The 21,221-nt window shown below is 40.0% G+C and overlaps 2 protein-coding genes and 1 pseudogene across 3 annotated transcripts in view; 2 read left to right on the top strand and 1 right to left on the bottom strand.

Moving 5' to 3' along the window:
• The window catches only part of LOC117355249 (zinc finger protein 420-like), an 818,521-nt gene that overhangs the window by 64,809 nt on the left and 732,491 nt on the right, over window positions 1-21,221 (top strand). The window lies entirely within an intron of this gene.
• LOC117355269 overlaps window positions 1-21,221 on the top strand; it is a 193,054-nt pseudogene that overhangs the window by 121,025 nt on the left and 50,808 nt on the right.
• The window catches only part of LOC117355256 (gastrula zinc finger protein XlCGF26.1-like), a 36,754-nt gene continuing 28,234 nt past the window's right edge, over window positions 12,702-21,221 (bottom strand). The window contains exon 3 of one of the 2 annotated variants that reach the window (XM_033933553.1): window positions 12,702-16,590. In XM_033933553.1, the coding sequence (XP_033789444.1) occupies window positions 14,912-16,590 (1,679 nt within the window). In that variant the 3' untranslated portion in view covers window positions 12,702-14,911. Of the gene's footprint in view, window positions 16,594-21,221 lie in introns of both variants that reach the window. The other variant, XM_033933552.1, reaches the window with a different exon arrangement.

Raw genomic sequence — 21,221 nt, 5'->3', positions numbered from 1 at the left:
GAAAGGAAATAAAAACTATACTCTTCAAGAAATCCCTTAATAAAGCTTAATACCATGATAAAGCTTAACCCCCCTCTAACCATCCCCTCCCTAACCCCAGATCCTACTTTTCCCTCTCTTGGAAACCTTCTCTGATCTAACGTTGTAACCCTTCTTCCATAACTCTTTCTGTAATCCGCTTTGAACCGAAAGGTAATGGCGGAATAGAAATCTGTAATGTAATATGTACAGTTAACTCATGTGAAGGTGATACAAACAATGAATACACACAAGACAGATTATGTCTTCTTAGAGTGAGATGCAAGGGCCAAGTAAAGAACTTGTGATGTGTCAGCAAATAATCTAAAATGTAAATCACTGCCACCTGTGGGACAGGCCTATTAACTGCGACAGATACAAATATGGGATAAACAAATAGTTATTTTCTGAGAACAATGCATGAGACAATAATAAAGAAAATACAACAGCTAACAAAATATCATAATGGGCCTATTAGATTCTGAAGATCTGTAGTGCTACTATAAATAGCTTGCATGGTGTGGGTGTATATTTTTTGGCAGAAAGGTATGAAATCATAGGACAGGTTTGTTAAATTAAAAAAAGAAAAAGCACAACAGTTGCACACCTAATGTGAAAATTATCAGTCTTTTTCAAGGTGAGAATGGCTTTGTTACTCAAGCTTTTAAGGTGTCCCCAGTTACGGGATCAGTCTTAGAATAATGCATTCTTTTCCGGTCGTCTGGCTGTGAGATGGGACTTTGTTGTGGTTTCCTTAAGATGGAATCGAATTCAGGAATGGGATTCTGCAGGAGTTGATGCTACGACATTGTCTTCTGTAGTTCTTGCACTGGTGTCTGCAGCTGCTTGCTTTTCTTCTGTAGGGGCAGCTTGATTTTCTTCTGTAGTTTCTGTTCATGCAGGCCAGACGTGTCTGCTCGGTACCCAAACTGGACCTGTAGGAGTTGAGACAGCGGCATAACCCCTTCTCCAGGTTATGAAGGGAGCAGGTGCTTGCCAGACAGGATTAGGAGACAGTTCTCTGAAAAATAGTTCAAATGGTTAATAGTGAACAAAAAAGGGATAAAGATATGTGAACCTGTCTCAAATTAGGAACAGCATATTTCACTGGTTTCTGTTTTAATAGATAAGATTTTAATGTACAGTGGGCACGTTCCATAATGGCTTGTCCTGTAGAATTATAAGACAAACCGTGGATTAATTGGATATCCCACTGTAAGCAAAACTCAGAAAAAAAACATTGGAAGAATATGCAGCATCATTGTCTGTTTTTAGAGTTTTCGGCTTTCCCATAACTGCGATGCATTGTAACAAATGATTAATTACTTGAGTCATTGTTTCTCCTGTTTGTGACGTTACCCAAAGATAACCAGAATAGGTGTCAATAGTACCTTGTAAATATTTCCATTTCCTGAAAGGGGGATATTGTGTGACATCCATTTGCCACACTTGAGTTACTGTAAGTCCTCTGGGGTGCACCCCGTACTCAGCAGCTGAATGCAGCTGTGAGCATTTGTGGGCAAGATTGAACTACAGTGGCAGCTTGATTTAATGAAAAGTTAAACATTTTCACCAGGGCTCTGGCAGTTTGGCGGAAGAATGCATGACTGTCTATGAGAGTGGTAATTTGTGCAAAAATCTGTCTGGTTGCAGCGTCTGTAAGATTATTTCCTGTAGAAATGAGTTCAGGAAGATTTTGATAGCTACGAATGTGAAACACGCTAAGAGAGTGTTGACGTGTTGACAATAATGGGTGTAATGCAAGAAACAATGATAGTAAGTTGTCATCAATTGACGGGGTGACGTAGGCACCAGGAAGCTGGTAAACTAAATTACAAACGTACAGACTGTCTGTAATCAGGGTCAATGGACAGTGGGAAAAGGTTTGCAGCGCAAGAATAACAGCAGCTACATCTGAGCGCTGAGCAGATTGTTGCGGGGTAGTGAATAAGACCCGAGAAGCATTTTCTTGGGTCCAGTGCACAACTCTGTGAGTCTTGCTGCCGTCTGTATAGACAGTGAGAGCATCAATTATAGGTGTAAAGCTTAGTGCACAATGAAAATCCACAACGCCTGCTGCCACTAGAATTAAGCATTTATCGCAAGGATAATGATGACAAATATGACCAATGTAATCTGTCAATGCAATTTGCAATTCCTCATTATATTGAAAAAGAAATTCCCATTGCTCTTGTGAAATGGGAAAGGTGATAGATATCAGATCCAGTCCCAGAATGGCTAAGGCTCGATTTCTTGCTTTTCTTCTGAGAGAACTATACATGGATTGAGGAGAGCTGATATTCTTAGGGGACGTATGTAGTAAATAGATCCATTCCACTATATGGAAATGATTATCTGGGTTTACCTGGCCTAAAACTGCAATAGGTTGGTGTTTCTGCGGAAGGATTAATATAGAAAGTGCTATATAATCTTGAATCCTATCAACCCATGGCGTTAATAAATGCTGGTTAATAATCGCTATCACCTTTTGAAGGTCTGGTGTAATATATATCAAATCTGAAGGTTGTTTGCCTTTAGTCAAAAGATGAAATAAGGGGCTGAGAAGATCAGTAGGGATATTAAAATAGGGGCGTACCCAATTGCAGCTCAACATACGTGATTCTAGAATTAAGTTTTAAAGTAATAATGGTAGGAGCTGCATATGATTGCAGTAATTTGTGACCCAAATAAATATAAGAATACTGGGTCTGAATTTTATTTCAGGTGCAATGCACAGCCCGTAATGTTTTAAATGTGTGGTCAATTCAGAAATCCATTCTGTTTTTATTTTCGGAGCTGCTATTAAGATATTTGCTTTGTCATCTGGATGTAGAGGAATGGTGAAAAAACAATGTTTAAGGTCTATTACCAAAACCTCTCCTTTTATCGGAATTATATTACCATTTGGAGTGCCACACTGTAAAGGGCCCATTGGTAGATTTATTATCATAAGATTTCCCAAATGTTATATTGCATTCTTTGCTCCCATGCTTCCCCAGCAGAAGGTGAAGGAAGGCTAAGAAAAGTTAGCAAGCAAATAACAATCATTAAAGGATTACAAGTTAACTGTGCAAAAATAGCAGCAGTAAAATTGTCTGGTGTCATTTCTTTATTACAAACACTTGGAGAGTTCCAGAAGCCAGCATTTTTCTTAATGAATCAGTAATTCGTTCTATCAGATTATCAAAGTACAATTAATATCCAAATTGTAATTTTCACCCACTCAATGAGTAGGCTATTAATTCGTGTAATAACATGACTCAGAAATAGCTTACCGTAATTGCAATTATCCTGGAAGGCATTCCATATCTGGGGGGTTTTCTGGAAAATGTTTCTTTTCACAAAATAAAAGACATGAAATACAACAAATTGCCAGTTCATTTATATGTAAACATTAATATCACTATAGAAGGCTCCTATCTTAAAGAGATTACCTGTCAAAAAGTTTAAATTAACCTCTGAGTGAGCTCTGCCATCCAGTTAATAATTGTCTTAACCAGCGTGAGCAAAGGCTATGGAAGGACAAATCCTTCATATCTTATTTGGGACAAACCTAGATAACATCAAAGTCATCAGTACTGAAGAGTTGCAAACAAAAGGACCTGGGCTGTAGTCTGTCAACAAACGTGATAAGATGTGCAAAGGTCAGGTAGTTTGGGGAAGAAATTGACCCTAGCCACAGTGTCAGAGAGAATCTAGAAATTTAACAGTGACTCCAGTTTATGAGGGATAATTAGCACCCCACATCTTAGTCACCAGTATTTCAACTGATTTACAAAAATATAATTTATTGTTGATATCTTCTGAACCAATTCTCAACTTTACATATATAAGAGGTTATAAAGATAAGTGGTTAAAATCCTTATCCTCTCTCTAGAGCTGTAGACCAACTACTCCTTCACCAAATTCTCTTCAGTCACACAAAAAAACACACATTCATGCTGGCAGACAGTCCTAATTTTCTCACTCAAAGCAGTCTCTTTCTCACACACAGAAGCAGTCTCTATATCCACTCTGTATTTTAATATTTCTCGGTTCTATTAAACTAATTCCTGCACGTACAAGAAGTATCAGGCGGTCGCCCTAACCTGTTTATAAGTTTGGCTCCCTGTTTGATGCTTGCATAACTTTTAACTGAAGTTCCTGAGACTAACTGATCTGGGGTATAAAGCCCTCCAGACTGTAAAGCTCTCCGTTGAGCCTCCCCTTGATATTCACTATCCCACATAACATATTGACCTGTAGTCAATACCATGCGCATAACGTCTTTCCAGTCTTGTGGCATGAAAGTATGCGCTCCAGCCATGGATTCAAAGAACCCGACTAAGTAATTACTTCTTAAACCTGTCTCTGAGATATATTGCGCTAATGTTTCTGCCTTTTTTCCTGTAAAGGAGCTGGGGATACCTGTGCTGGAGGTATGATTTTTGGACATGTGTTCTGACTTAGTCAGGTGGGGGAACGGTTAATGAAACCGTTGCCACCTTGGAATGCGCCTCTGTCCCTATCATTTCCAAGGCACGCTCACACTGATGCCATACCCATATGGCTGCCGAGGCCAGAGGCTCAGCATACAAAACTTTCCCGACTCTAAGCCAATCTTCTAATGTTAATAATCCCTTTTCTGAATACTGGGAGCAGTGCTCTCCTATCTCTTGTACTAAATAGTTTAACTGTGAATCAGAGGTCTCTCTATCTGTACGTCTCAGAACATACGTCAATTCTTTCACATGAGCATGCTATAAATCTGACAGGGAATTACCCATACTTATTTAAAGGGATCCCGGAGGATGAGGTGCACCAAGTCTAATCGTCAGACAAAGCAAGCAGGGCGAGGGTTGGCGAAGGTCCCTGTTTCCCGGTGCCACTTGTAGGAATTTCACTCAGGAAACACACACGCTGTCTTAGAGTTGAGAAGGAGGCGCTCCAAATGAATGGTCTCTCCCCCTTTTTATTGAGAATCAGCTCCATTAATTACTTAGTTAATGCTCTACAAGGTTATAATTTCATAATGCATTTACAGTGAGGATTAGACCAAGGCAATTCAGTGTTTACATATTTCATGTGCTTCTCAAAGCTACTATCTCACGTGACATATGAATACATAATAACAGTTACAATAAAGTGATTCCCAATGTGTACATTTCTGATATGTCTCAAATCTTACTATAGCATGTGACAGTCCAAAGGTTATAATGCATAGGGAGGAATGCCGCAGCATTCTGTCTCAAGGTGCAAACCTTTTTCCTTGCTTTTACAAGAGGGAAAGAGAAAGAATTCATACTTCTACACAGGGCCTAGATCCGCACACAGGGCCTAGATCAGTGTGCCGACATGGCCTGGTTCAGAAAACTACCTGTGTGCTGACCTTGCCTGTGTTCTGATGCCCTGGATCAGAACTTATCAGACCTCCAGCTCTTTTCTCATTTTTGAGAGGTTTCACTTTTGGCAGTGACTTCGCTGAATGAATCACACAGGCTCTTGTTACCCCCATTTTTTGCGGTTCATTTCATACCTCATTTACCATGGACCCCTGACGAAGGTGTGTTATCCAAAACACGGACCGTGTCGGGTCCCTTGGTTGGTAAAAAGATTGAATATTACTACATCTTAATTTTGGTACAATAAATATTGCCTGCATCTTGTACACAATCTGCAGTTTTTGCTTGGTTTTAACTTCAGCTCTCATCATTAAGCCACTTCATTCAAACCATGGCTTCCTAGTGCCAGTGCTCAGTAGCAAACCATTAATGCTGACACACCCATAGCCACAGTAGTAATCCGGCCCTGCTAGCATGGGCTGTAGATGGAATTTCAGGTATATAATTAGTCTCCTCTATGGATCATTTGGTTGGGAAACCCTCACAAGTCATTTATTCCTGTATTGATTTGTGCTGTGATCCAGGACCAGATTCTCTCTGGCAGGCTGCAGCAAGCACTTCACTCACACTTTTTGCATGTTGAAAAACTTCAGACCACTCCAGTAGTTATGTAGGAACTGAACTTCAACTTTATTGTTCTTCTCTCCAACGAGAAAGAGGCATTTCTTAAACATGCAGTTGCTAACAAAAATCACAACCTATTATTGTTTAGTCAAAGCTACTAATGACTGGGGAGTTGGAGCAGTTTACATGAGCTTCTGTAATGGTGTTACAATAAAGGGTTAATGTTTTCTGAGATGGTTTTCCATAGACCCATTTATACCAGTCAATCATCCTACGTATATACACATATAATACTAGTATCATATACTATGGTCATACTAAATCCTACTTATCTGCACACATAAATATATTTATGCAGTATTTCTTTAATTTTCTATACTGTTCTAGGGGAGCTTAGAATGGTTTACATGAATTTATTCAGATACTCAAGCATTTTTCCCTGTCTGTTCCAGCAGGCTCACAATCTCTCTAATGTACCTGGGGCAATGGGGGATTAAGTGACTTAAACATAGAAACTGATGGCAGAAAAGGGCCGCAGCCCATCTAGTCTGCCCACACTAATAACCCACCCCTACCTTCCTCTATGAAGAGATCCCACATGCCAATCCCATTTTTTCTTAAAATCTGGCACGCTGCTGGCCTCAATTACCTGCAGTGGAAGATCATTCCAGCGATCAATCACTCTTTTCGTGAAGAAATATTTTCTGGTGTCACCATGACATTTCCCACCTTTGAGTTTCAGCGGATGCCATGGGCCCCCTGAGAAAAAAAGATATCTTCTTCCACCCTGATACGGCCCGTGACATATTTGAACATCTCAATCATGTCTCCCCTCTTTCTGCGTTCCTTGAGTGAGTTTAGCTGCAACTTGTCCAGTCGTTCCTCATACGGGAGATCCTTGAGTCCTGAGACCATCTGGGTGGCCATTCACTGGACCGACTCAACTCTCAGCACATCTTTGCGGTAATGTGGCTTCCAGAACTGTACACAGTATTCCAGATGGGGTCTCACCATGGATCTGTACAACAACATTATGACCTCGGGCTTACGGCTGATGAAACCTCTGCAGATACAACCTATGATTTGTCTAGCCTTGGATGACGCTTTCTCCACTTGATTGGCAGTCTTCATGTTTTCACTAATGATTACCCCCAAGTCTCGTTCTGCTACAGTCCTTGCAAGGGTCTCTCCATTTAGGGAGTAAGTCTGGCATGGATTTTTGCTGCCAAGGTGCTTGCATTTTTTGGCATTGAAACTTAGTTGCCAAGTCCTGGACCATTGTTCCAGTAGGAGTAGGTCGTGCGTCATACTGTTGGGCATTGAGCTTATGTTAGGCACTGTGCTTTGGTCTGTTGTGCTCTTGCCTACTACGTTCAATAGTTTGGCGTCATCGGCGACTAACGTAATTTTGCCTCGAAGCCCCTTAGCCAATTCTCTTATAAAGATGTTGAAAAGGATCGGGCCCAGTACCGAGCCCTGCGGCACTCCGCTGATCACCTCCGCTGCTTCGGAGGGGGTGCCATTTACCACCACCCTCTGAATTCTGCCTCTGAGCCAGTCCTTAACCCATGTAGTTAATTTGTCACCTAATCCCATCAAACTCATCTTGCTCAGTAACCTGCGGTGTGGGATGCTATCAAATGCTTTACTGAAGTACAGGTACATGATGTCTAGGGACTCTCCTACATCCAGCTTTCTTGTAACCCAGTCAAAGAAGCTGATCAGATTTGACTGGCAGGACTTTCCTTTTGTAAATCCGTGTTGGGGGGGATCCCGTAGATCCTCCTCGTTCAGGATCGTATCCAATTGGCACTTGATTAGAGTCTCCATAAGTTTGCCCAGGTTTGAACCCACAACCTCAGGTTGCTGAGGCTGTAGCTTTAACCACTACGCCACACTCTCCCCTGTATAATACCCGTATCATGCTCTATGTCATGTTTTATGTTGCTTTATTAGTTAAAGTTGTCTGTCCTTTTCTAGTTTTAATTCCTTCAGAAGGGAGTTCCACCACCTTGAAGCCATGACTGAGAACATTCTTGCTCCGACGCTTTTGTATCTGATGTCTCTGAATAAGGGTATTTCCAAAAGATATTCTTGGCTCAAGCGCAGGGCACGTGCTGGTGTATGGTAATATAGTCTGGCTGCTAGATATAGCGGTTCTGAGAGATGAATGATTCTGTGTGTCGGCAACAAGATCTTGAATTTCACCCTGCACTCGTCTGCCTCAATTTTCCCAGCAGAAATCTTGCTGCTGCATTTTGTACAATTTGAATCTGATTGATCATGTACTTTGGAATGCCAGGCAGGATCACGTTGCAGTAGTCAAAGATTGAACGTACAAAGGTTATGATTACATTGGACATCGCTTGATAGGCAAGGTAGGGCTTATGTCCTCTACCCCAGTAGAGTTTGCCATAAGCATTTTTACATTTACAAAGTCTCTTTCAATAAGTAAAGCATTTGTACATCTCCTAATGTTAAGATCCTCCATGCTGGTAGGAATTTGATCTATTGGTGGAGATAGCCCAAAAGATGGTTCTCCTGCCCAAGGCAGTAGCTTAAGAAACCTCTGATGATGTCATTCCTGGAATCCTTTGAATGCACCATTCAGAGAGCTTCCAGCTCTGCTTGGGGCTCATACACTGTAAGTCTTCCAGAAGGTTCTAGAAACTCAAAGACTGAGCTTCCAACTGCCTTCTGCATGCTGTTTACTGTTTAACCACAATGCATATCAAATTTTACCTTTCATCTCTTTTACACAGGCACCCCTGAGCTAGGGTTGCCAGATTCTCCCAATCGGAAAATCTGGACCCTCTAGACCTGCCCCCAGGCCCACCCAGTTCCACCCATCCCCGCCCTGTAACCTCCCAATCCCGCCCAGGAGACTATGTAATTACCCTGGTAAAGCTCTTTTCCAGTAGATACCGTATTTTTCGGTCTGTCAGATGCACCTGACCATAAGACACACCTGACCATAAGACGAACCTAGATGTAGAGAAGGAAAAAAAATTTTTGGTTCAGTTTTTTTAAATTGTTTTTTCCTCCTCTACATGTAGATGTGTCTGGTCCTGGGAAGCCCTCAGCCCAAAGTCCTGCGGTATCTTTTTTTTAACTGGTGGTGGTCCAGCACGGTCTCCTGCAGGACGGCTGCCTTTCTCGTTGCAAAGCTTTCCGCTTCCTGCCTGGTCCCAAGCTTCACTCTCCCACCTCTTCGAGAACGAACATCAGAGAAAATCATTTGGAATGTCCTCATCCAATGCTTCAACCTTTATCAGGAAAGCAAAACCTCTTAAGAGCCATCAGAACGGACAAATAAATGCTGAACAGCATGCATGCAGCCCAATGGGTGGCCAGTCCAAACCCCCACCTGATGAGCCCAACAGATAAAACTGAAATTCAAATGGCAAAAATCTTCCAACTAAATACATGCTCTCCAACGTAATTTTACAGACGCTGTGTCACCTGTGTGAGTACATTTTTTGGGGGTATTTATTTATAAGTTTTCATTATAACATACCAAGAGAAAAAACACTTGTACAGAAAGTGAATAGTCTGAATACAATTCCATAAAGTGTAAATCATATCTTAATACAATTTACAAAGAAAGAAAAAGATTTAAGAAAACTTTGACTAATTCTCTCAAGTCCTCAATCTAGGATTCCAAGATTATATATAGATGAAAAATAAAGAAAATTGTTCCAACAATTTAGCAAGATCTGATACAGATAGTGCTGGGGAAGGAGCTTCTTCTATAATTATGGAGCACTTAATTTTCCTTCATCCAGATGGGACATTGCCAAAAAAGCACTTAATTGATGAGGTTCAAAGAAAACATATTTAACTGAGCAATGGCAAATTATACACTTGCAAGGATGTCTCAAGTAAAATGTTGCCCCCAGTAAAGTGACTCCTGGTCTCAGGAGAAGAAATTCTCTACGATGCTTTTGAGTTTCCCTTGAAAGATCGGGAAACATTTGAATTTTACATCCAAAAAATTCTGTTTGTTTTTGAAGAAAAGCCTCAATAACCACATTTTTATCAATTGAGAGAGCTACTGTTATTATCATTGTAGATGGTATTGCTATGTCTCTGTCTGATGTTTCCAAAATTTCCGATACATTTAATGAAGCTTGATCGGTCATTTTAATCTGTTGCTGATTCCCTCCTTTATTAGGCAAATAGTAAACTTGGGAAAAAGATGGTAATGTTTCCTCTGGAATTTGTAAGATTTCCACTAGGTATCTCCTAAGCATCTCCCTAGGAGTCACCATCGTTAATCTTGGGAAATTAATTAATCTTAAATTATTATTTCTTGCATTGTTCTCAAGTATCTCTAACTTCTTCCTAAGATTCACTTGATCCTTAACAAGGGATTGTTGTACTTGTTTAGTTAATAATAAGTCTTGGTCAAGCTTTTGAACTGAGGATTTTGAAACTGTCAGATCCTCTTTTAGCACATGAAACTCTTTAATATGTTGAATCAATTTTGCTTCAACATATTGGAAATTGGGACTTAAAGTCTTAGTAAAATTTGTAATTAAGTCCCATAAGAACTCAAGAGTCACTTGTGCCGGTTTATCAGGAATTAGGAACTTTTGCTGAGTATAAAAATGCTCACCGTCTGTAGATACTGTTCTTTGGCTTTGTTCTGGTTGGATATCTTCACCTCTGGTAGCTGGCACTCCCCCGGTTTCTCCCACAGAAGCACCCTGAACCAGGGGCTCTGTCTCCAAACTCTCTGACAGTAAACTTGCCTCTAGGGAGAGTTCTTCCCCCATCTCCGGGGTTTCCTACTCTCCTGGAGAGCTGGGAACACGGGGCTGCGGGTGTGGAGCTCTAATGTCGGGGCTCAGCGTGGTGTCTGGCCCAGGAGAAGCGACTCTGGTTTCGTCATGACCAGGTGCACTCAGCGGGCTGGTTTCCGGCGTTGCAACTGAGGCTCCCTGCATCCTCCGCAGGCACTGCTCGATGCTGCCAAAGGTCGGAACATCAGGGCGTCGAGAGGCACTAACGGCGCTCCTGCCTCTCCTCTTTGGCATCGCTGAAGGTAGGCTACATGAGCCGTAATAATTATCAAGAGAAAAAGCTTTGAGTGGTGTAGTTCAGGTGTGATCCTCACAGCACTTCTGTACTGCGGCCATCTTGGGACTATGGTCTTTCTAGCCAACTGGTGTTAGTACATTTTACAACTGTCTGCCCTATCAGAGTAATGTAACACATTCTTTGTCACAAGAGACACCAAACACATTTTTCTCATGTCTGTTATTTGAATTCACAGAATGGAGTCTCTAGCCCAGTCATGTGGGAGAGAGAATCCATTCTGGCAATTCTTTTGGCCCCGCTGTTCATGTCTCCCAGCTTGGCTTCAACATTTAAAGGGAAAAATACTTGAGTACCTGAATAAACTCATGTAAACCGTTCTGAGCTCTGCTGGGAAAAAGGTATAGAAAATTGAATGTACACCAAATTAAACCATTAACCAGAGAGGTAAATTAGACGACCCTTCTAATGTCTGGGCTGAACCTGGGGACTCCAACTTCCTATATGCCAACAAAAATAGTACTGGACCAGTAAAAGGAAGAAAACAACATTTTCCAATCAAATACACACAGTTGTCACCTTGTTTTAGGAGAGAAACCAAGAAAGGTAAGGTCAATCCTGTACATGTGTCCCTGGAATAAAACCCAAAGCATAGAGAACATACGTTATTAAGATGGCAATACATTTCATCTGGCAATCCCTATTCACGAGTTCAAATCTTGTTTTCCCACCCAGTACTCCGAAGATGTTTAGCTAGGTGGCAGTGGGTTGCTATCCATTAGCAAATGAAGGATTAGGGTGGCAGCGTGTTGCCAACCACTACAAATGTAGAGGAAGGTGGCAGCTTTGTTGCTAGAGTTGAAAGTCTAGCAGTCTTCAAATCCAAGCTAAAAGCCCACTTTTTTGAAACTGCTTTCAACTCTTAACTCCCACCTAGACTCATTGTATCATTTCCTCGACCAGAACCTCCCCACCCTGACATGTCCTGTCCAAATCAGATTGTAAGCTCTTCAGAGCAGGGACCCTATATTGTATGTTAAATGTACAGTACTACGTACGCATTTCAGCGCTAGAGAAATGATAAATAGTAAAACTAAAACTTGAATTTATAGACTTGGTCTTCCTATAATAAAGCTCGATTCGGTTTACAATAAATTAAAAAACTGAAGAAATAAACTTAGACTTACAATTTTGAGAATAACCAAGTTTGAAAGTTTTTGCGGAAGGACTGAAGTGAACCTAATTCTCTTCATCTTAGGGGAATGTCGTTTCTGTTAGTTTAAATGAATAGCATTTCCCCAATTTACCAACACCTTTAAGGGAGGGAAAAGACAATTTAAGTTTTTGCTAGTCCTAACCAGACCCAGGAGAGAGGAACAAGTAGAGAGAATATGCCAAATAGAAACTTAAAAGTTAAGCAGGCACATTTGAAGTGTATCCTGGAAAATATCGGAAGCCAATGAAGTTTAGCCAGCAGCGGGGACACATGCTCAAATTTACCCTTGCTAAAAATCAACCCAGGCTATTCTTGGTTACTCTTAGATAGATTGAATTACAAGAATCTAACTGAGAAAGGATAATAGATTGAACGAGGACAGAGAAATGCTGCTGCTGAAAACAGGTTGGGCAGACTAGATGGACCATTCGGGTCTTTATCTGCCGTCATCTACTATGAAGAAACATTTTTAACTAGAGAGCTAATTTGTTAATGTTTATTAACAGCCAAAAACAGGGTCAAAGCGGTTTACAATATAATTCATAACAATTTTGAAAAGAACTCCATTCATATAGAAAAGGAAAGAAAGAGAGAAAAATATATACAGTATACTTTCTTAATACATGCTTCTCTCTAACCATCAGTTTATCTATAATAATAAAATTAATTAATACATTCACCCATTTATAAAAATAAATAAATACAGACAGGAGTCCCAAATACATTCCCTCAATTTAAAAAGGCCAGTTGAAAGAAATGTGCTTTCAAATGTATACGCTTCTTCCTTTCTCAATTCTATAGGCAAACTATTCCATAACCGAGGACTAAACAGAAAAATGCACAATCCCTAGTTGAGGCAAGATGGGCCTTCAAAATGTGAGGAACAACTACTCTATTATCATTCAGAGATCGTGCATAAAATAACACCAAATTAGAAAGATCGAATGGTTGTAACTCAAATAATGCTCTATGTGCCAACAGCAAGGTCTTAAATTGGATCCTAAGTTGCTTTGGTAACCAGTGGAATTTCACATAGAGAGGTGTATCGTGATCACGAATATGTGCCTGGTCTAACAACCGAATCTCAGCATCTTGTACTGATTGTAGGAGCTTTAATTGTCCTCTTCCTAAATAACCATACACTAAATAACCATAATCTAACTTAGATAGTACAACAGCATGAATTAGCATATGTAATTTCTCACCCAAAAAATCTCAAATAGCTCTAAGCTGTCTCAAAGCCCCAAAGCCTTTAGCAACCACAGATGAAATCTGTTCCTCAAAATTCAAACGATAATAGATTATAATCACCAAATACTATGAATTATTTAGAGAAAGATCTAATTGCAGTGGTGGCTTGTTCATTGAATGAGAGAGATGAGTCTATGATGACACCTAAGATCTTAGAGGAAAACTCAATCTGTAGAGATGTCCCTGATCCAGTTTTGGACCAAGCCATAGGAGTTTAGTTTTGGCTTCATTTAATTTCTTTTGAACAGAAAATGACCAAGCCTGCAATTTCATTATACACTGAATTATGTTTGCAGAAAGATTTGAAAGATTCAAGTCTACCTTAAGGAGGATAAAAGTATCATCTGTGTACGTATACAGGGATTTGAAAATTGATGATTCAAGATATTTCACATAGATATTGAAAAGGATGGGAGGCAAAGGAATCCCTGTGGGACTCCACATGACGACTTCCAGGGAAATGATATTATACCATCCACATTAACAGTATAAGATCATAATTGTAGGAAATTAGAAAACCAGCTTAAGACTGCATGCTCTAGGCCTATCAAAAAGTCATGATGGACAACATCAAAAGCCACGGACAAGTCGAATTGTTTGTAATAAGATGGCAAATTTGTTATTCAAATGTAGTTGCTGAACCTTTAGGAGAAATCAGCAAAGTTTCAGTACTGAAATTTGGCCTAAAACTATGCCGATACGGCAAAAGAACAGAAAATCTCATCTAATAAGTTGAGAGTTGACTGGAGATGATAGATTCCATCATTTTAGTTAACAGCGCTATATTTGTAATTGGCCAATAATTTAACAAGATAGTTGGATCTAGGTCAGCTATTTATAGCTTATAATAAGAACTATTTGGCCCATATCAGTAGAAAACCCCCAACTTCTAAGGCAGAATTTATAAGTTCAGTTAGCCACACAATAGCTTGGGCAAGAATTCTCTCATACAAATATGAGGGAATAGGATCCAAGATACACTTGCATTTCCTCAATTTATAACATAATTGCAAGATCTGTGTCTCAGTTACCGGTTCAAAAGTAACCCAAGCTGAGTGAAGCTTTTATTACATTCAGTACATATAAATGGTTTCTACACTGTGCGGATCACTGTATCTTTTTAAATCTGAAAGCTGAGTTAAGCTTTTATTACACTCAGTACATGTAAATGGTTTGTATCCTGTGTGAATCATTTTGTGTCTTTTTAGATTTGGAAGCTGAGTGAAGCTTATATTACACTCAGAACATGTAAATGGTTTCTGCCCTGTGTCTTTTTAGATCTGAGAGTTGAGTGAAGTTTTTATTACACAGTACATGTACATGATTTGTATCCTGTATGGATCACTTGGTGGCTTTTTAGAGCTGAAAGCTGAGTGAAACATTTCTTACACTCAGCACGTGTAAATGGTTTGACTTCCATGTGGATATTCTTGTGAAATTTTTAATCTGAAATCCGAGCAAAGCTTTTATTACACTCAGTACATGTATATGGTTTGTGCCTTGCATGGATCATTTGGTGGCTTTTTAGATGGGAAACCTGAGTGAAGCTTTTATTACACTCAGTACATGTATATGGTTTGTGCCCTGTGTGAATCCTCTCATGAGTTTTTAGATCTGAAAGTCGAAAGAAGCTTTTATTACACTCAGTACATGTATATGGTTTGTATCCTGCATGGATCTTTTGGTGGCTTCTTAGATGGGAAACCTGAGTGAAGCTTTTATTACACTCAGTACATGTATATGGTTTGTGCCCTGTGTGGATCCTCTCATGATTTTTTAGATCTGAAAGTCGAGCAAAACTTTTATTACACTCAGTACATGTATATGGTTTGTACCCAGTGTGGCTCATTTTGTGGCTTTTTAAATGTGAAAGGTGAGTGAAACTTATATTACACTCAGCACATAAAAATGGTTTGTACCCTGTGTGGATCATTTGGTGGCGTTTTAGATGTGAAAGCTGAGTGAAGCTTTTATTACACTCAGTACATGTATATGGTTTGTGCCCTGTGTGTATCCTCACATGAGTTTTTAGATCTGAACGTCGAAAGAAGCTTTTATTACACTCGGTACATGTAAATGGTTTGTACCCTGTGTGGATCATTTTGTGACTTTTTAGACTTGAAAGCTGAGTGAAGCTTTTATTACACTCAGTACATGTATATGGTTTGTGCCCTGTGTGGATCCTCTCATGAGTTTTCAGATCTGAAAGTCGAGAGAAGCTTTTATTAAAATCAGTACATGTAAATGGTTTGTACCCAGTGTGGCTCATTTGGTGTTTTTTTAGATTTGAAAGCCGAGTGAAGCTTTTATTACACTCAGTACATGTAAATGGTTTGTGCCCTGTGTGGGTCATTTGGTGGTTTTTTAGATGTGAAAGGTGAGTGAAACTTATATTACACTCAGCACATGAAAATGGTTTGTACCCTGTGTGGATCATTTGGTGGCTTTTTAGATGTGAAATCTGAGTGAAACTTTTATTACACTCAGTACATGTATATGGTTTGAGCCCTGTGTGGGTCATTTGGTGGTTTTTTAGATCTGAAAGTCGAAAGAAGCTTTTATTACACTCAGTACATGTAAATGGTTTGTACCCTATGTGAATCATTTGGTGGCTTTTTAGATTTGAAAGCCGAGTGAAGCTTTTATTACACTCAGTACATATAAATGGTTTGTGCCCTGTGTGGATCATTTTGTGTCTTTTTAGAGTTGAAAGCTGAGTGAAGCTTTTATTAGACTCGGTAGAGGTAGATGGTTTCAAATTTTTATGATCCTTTTTGTGCAGTTGAAGCTCTTTTTTGTACCTCGTACCATGGTGGAATTTAGAAGTAATTTTATCACTGTTTTTAATTTGGAAGGGTCCCTCCGCTAGGTGTCTCTGGTCCTCAGGGATGTAACCCAGATCCCTGTCATTTCTCTCACACTTGATGACTCCATCCCTTGAAACCTCTGTAGTGTCTCTCTGGTTCTTTGATTCCTGCTTATAATTCTTTGTGTTAATCTTCTCAGTTCCCTGGGAATTATTCTCACAGACATTTTTCGACAGTGTTTGGATTTGTTCCATTTCAACCAGATCTTCTCCTTGATTCTTTTCTCTCTTCCATTCGTGTTGGATCTGATGATCTGCTGGAGAGAAACAGAATGGATTTCTCATGAGTTATAAAACAGTCGTGGCTTCTATAGATTCCATTATTTTAGTTAACAGCAGTATATTTGTAATTGGCCAATAATTTAACAAGATAGTTGGATCTAGGTCAGCTTTTTATAGCTTATAGTAAGAACTATACGGCCCATATCAGTAGAAAACCCCCAATGTCTATGGCAGAATTTATAAGTTCAGTTAGCCACGCAATGGCTTGGGCAGGAATTCTCTTATATAAATATAAGGGACTGGGATCTAATATACACTTGCATTTCCTCAACTTATACATAATTGTAAAATCTGTGTCTCAGTTATAGGTTGAAAAGTAACCCAAGTTGAGTGAAGCTTTTATTACACTCAGTACATGTAAATGGTTTCTACACTGTGTGGTAAATGGGATTTACTATACTAACCTGCCTAAACATGCCCCCATTGGTTTTTAGTAAGTGCACAAACACGATAGCCAATTAACATTTAAATTTATTCAAAGTTATTTCATAACAGAATAATCTTACAAGGCTCATAAACAATTATGATTTGTACAATGGAAATTCATCTCTTCACAGCAGAGTAATGGCATCTTGCTGAAGGGAGGAATTGCTATTTGCCATAGCAATACTGTCACTTATATACATCATTTGTCCCTCCCTTCATATGATTTAAGGCATTTCATACATGGTAGGGGAGTGGCTTTCACTTAACAAAGAGATAGATTGTAAGCCCACCAGGACAGACAGAGAAAAGTGCTTGAGTACCTGAATAAATTCATGTAAACCATTCTGAGATCCCTTGGAATACTTAAACTGATGAGGTAAACATTTTCTCGGTCCTCAAGCAACTCAATGTTCAATCATTCTAATACTTAACTTCTGAGAAGTCTGTCCCACATGACTAACATAATGTATTATCTTAGAGAGAGGAAAAGATAATGGTTCGTTTTCATCATTCCTAGATACAGGCCAAGTAAGCACGTGCCTCAGGCCCGAAGCGTTGAGGGGGGCCCAGAATGCTGCCTGCTCTGGTGACGTCAGTCTATCTGCCTCTGTGTCCAGCTCCAGGTGTCCAAGTTTTGCCTCCTCCTGCTTTCTTCAGTGCAGCCAAACTCGCAGTCTTCAAAATGCCGTGGGCTACATGCTGCCTGCGGCTGACCCGGAAGCCATTCCTCTGATGCTGGAATTTTGCGTTAGAAGGAAGGCTTCTGGGTCAGCTGTGGGCAGCGTGTAGGAACCGCCCATAGCCTTTTGAAGACTGCAAATTCAGCTACTTGATCTTCTAGACCCGGGTCAAGAGTGTACACTCTCGCAGAAGGGGAACGTATGAGGGCAGAAGCAGGGAGGGGGCAGGTCCAGGGAGCCCAGTGTACTTGGGTGCCTAGGGTCCAATGAAGAATTCATTTTGTCCTTGATACAGCGCATTATAGAGTATTATATAGTTTGTTTCTTGACCCCTTTGTCCCGTCTTCCCTTTCCCATTAATTCTAATCTAATGTTCTATTTGTGAGTTGCACAAACCTATACAAGCTCTAGGCGACTGAAGAGTAAAACAGGGAGGGAAGGGGGAGAAGGGGGAAAGGGACATATAGGAGGAAAGGAAAAGGCAGATATTAACTGTCAAAGAGGTAAGTTTTCAGTTTTTTTCAGAAGGAGTAGTTGGCCTCCTTTCTGATAGTTTCTGGGAGATCGTTCCAGGTTTTTACTCCCAGATAGGTTAGCATGGAGTTGAAAATTTGCTTGTATTGAAGGTTCCTTATGGGCGGTAGGTTCAGTTGAATTTTGTTACGGATTCTTATGGATGTGGACCAGGTCGCTGAGAATATCTAGGTACTAGGTATGAGAAGTTTGCTATCAAGACCTTTAGCATTTGAATCAATTCAAACTCACTTTACATGGGACAGAATCACCAGGTCCAAAAATTTTTTTCGCCCCTCTCACCACCTTTATGACTGCATGGAAACAGGTCCCTTTCCAATCCCTGTGGTTAACTCTTCCCACCGTCCCTTAAGACCAACGCAAAAAAGACAACGACTCCTAAAAAACCTACAACACTCGGAGCCGTTGGCTCCTCTAGATCATTACAAGCTATCTGGAGCTTACCTGAACATTCGTTCAGTCAGGAATAAGGCACAACTGGTCAAAGACTGGCTGGAAGAAACCCATCTGGATATTCTACTTCTAACTGAAACATGGTTAACCTCTGATCAGGATATCATCATAGGGGATATACTACCTTCAGACTACAAAATTATCCTTTTATCAAGAATCAAAAAAAGAGGAGGTGGTTTAGCAATAATTCTCCGAAACCACTTAAAGTTCCAAGTGTTACACTCCAAATTGACTACTGGCCTGGAAATTCTCACTTGTAAAATATCTAAAGAGGATTGCAAAGATAACTTGATCCTCACAATATTTTACATCCCCCCCAACAAATGGCACCTAGCAAAAGAGGAATTCTACAAATTCCTCCTTGCAAACTCGGTAGCCGGTGCCTACAACTTTATAGCCAGGGATGTTAATTTACACCTCAAAAAGGCAGACAATTCCAATGAACTTGTCCAATATTTTTAATATTTGATAAATTACTGTTTTTATTTGCTTACTTTAATTCCTTCCTATAATTTTTATAATGTATACCGTCTAGACATGTATTTTTATAGACGGTATATCAAAAATAAAGAAACTTGAATGTAACCGACCTACTTTCCTTCCTTACATCATTAGGGTTCTCCAAACCATCCCCAACTAAAACCCACCAGAAAGGTCACCACTTAGATCTGATCACATTCCTTTCTAATGCCCTAACGACCCCCAGTATAAGTCTCAAAGGTGAAACCTGGTCTTATACTCCCTGGTCTGACCATCTCTTATGCAACTTTGAACTATGCTGGATTAAAAGACAAATTAAAACAGAACCAAGGAACAACTTCAAAGAGAAAACTATTTGCACAAGAGGACAGCTGAACCCGGTAGAATTTTGGACGCACTATAGCTTAATCTCCAACCCAGCTTTTGACCCTAACTTCATTTTAGGATGGAAAAACTTTAGTGATCAAGTCTTAAACGACATAGCCCCTCTGAAAAAACGTAAAAAAAGACGTTTATCAGACAACTGGTATGATACCGACTTAATGGTCTTAAAGCGAGAATTACGCAAATTGGAAAGAATATGGTTCAAAACAGGGAAAGAAGAAGATAGACTTACTTGGCGACTAAAGGTTAAAGAATACAAAATAATGATCAAAGAAAAGTGTAGCAAACATTACTCCCAAAAAATTAATTCTCCTACTTTAAATAGTCACAAACTCTTCAAAATAGTCAATTCTTTGTTTGATACTGAATTCCACAAGCGCTCCAATACAGACTCCCCACCCCCTGCGGCGATCTTAGCTGACTTTTTCGCTACAAAAATCCACAAATTGAGATTGTCTCTTGCAGGTTCAAGCATAGATTTACCTATCATGTTTCCTGCCTCAGACAAAAAAGGTAAAGCTGTTGATATGACCTGAAATCACTTTGAAAACCCAGACTGGAGCCACTTCCTCAAGCTTTACTCAAAATATGTAAAATCCAATGGCTGAACTTTTTAACTGGGTTTCATCATGCATGCGTACCGGTAATTCCCAGAGAAACTTGGTCATATCCTCATGACTCCTATTATCAAAAACCCAAAGGAGTCCGTTTCCTTGACGGCCAACTACAGATCCATTGCCAACATGCCATTCTTTCTTAAACTAATGGAAGGTCTGGTTAACATCGACCTCACAGAATATTTAGAGAAGTTTAACATTCTACATGATTCTCAATCTGGCTTCTGAACAAATTACAGCACTGAAACAGTTTTGGCCTCCATGACTGACCATCTTTTCCATTTGTTTTCCTGGGAAAAAAGTGCACTGGTACTGCAGTTTGACCTGAGAAGTGCCTTCGACCTTGTTGATCATGACCTCCTGCTTAGATGCCTTGATTCCATCGGCATTTCTGGACAGGTACTAAACTAGTTCACTGGTTTCCTAAAAAAATGTACATACCAGGTCTACAGCGAAGGAGCCTACTCTCAAGCTTGGTCCAATCCCTGCGGAGTGCCACAGGGCTCCCCACTCTCCCCCTCACTCTTCAATATCTACATGGCTTCACTGGGAAATATGTTATCCGATTTAAAACTGAAATCATACATATATGCAGATGATATAACAATTATTATTCCCATAACCTCATTGACCCAAGAGACAGAACAATTCATCTCATCCGTCCTTACCAAAGTAGAACATTGGACTCCAAACTAAAACTGAATCCCGAAAAAACCAAGATTTTCTTGGCAAGTCCCAATAACAAGATCGTGAACACCTCCTTGAGACTAAATGGATCAGATTACCCAATTAATCCCACAACCAAAATCCTTGGCATCACCCTGGACCGAAACCTGACGTTTGAAGATCACAGCCAAAAACGTTTTCTTAGTGCGTGCCGCAAATGGTTCCACCTGTTATACCCCGAAGTTATTGCTCAAGCCTTCCTTTCTTATTATCAAACCCTCTACACACCAGAGCATATAGGATCTCAAATTCAAATTGATGCAGGTTTCTGAACTGATGCCTGAGGAAGCAGATGATCTGTCA

Source organism: Geotrypetes seraphini, chromosome 2, assembly GCF_902459505.1.
Source record: "Geotrypetes seraphini chromosome 2, aGeoSer1.1, whole genome shotgun sequence".
NCBI classification, from domain to species: Eukaryota; Metazoa; Chordata; class Amphibia; order Gymnophiona; family Dermophiidae; genus Geotrypetes; species Geotrypetes seraphini.
The sequence above is the reverse complement of the archived record's forward strand: the minus strand, read 5'-3'. Positions and strand labels throughout refer to the sequence as shown.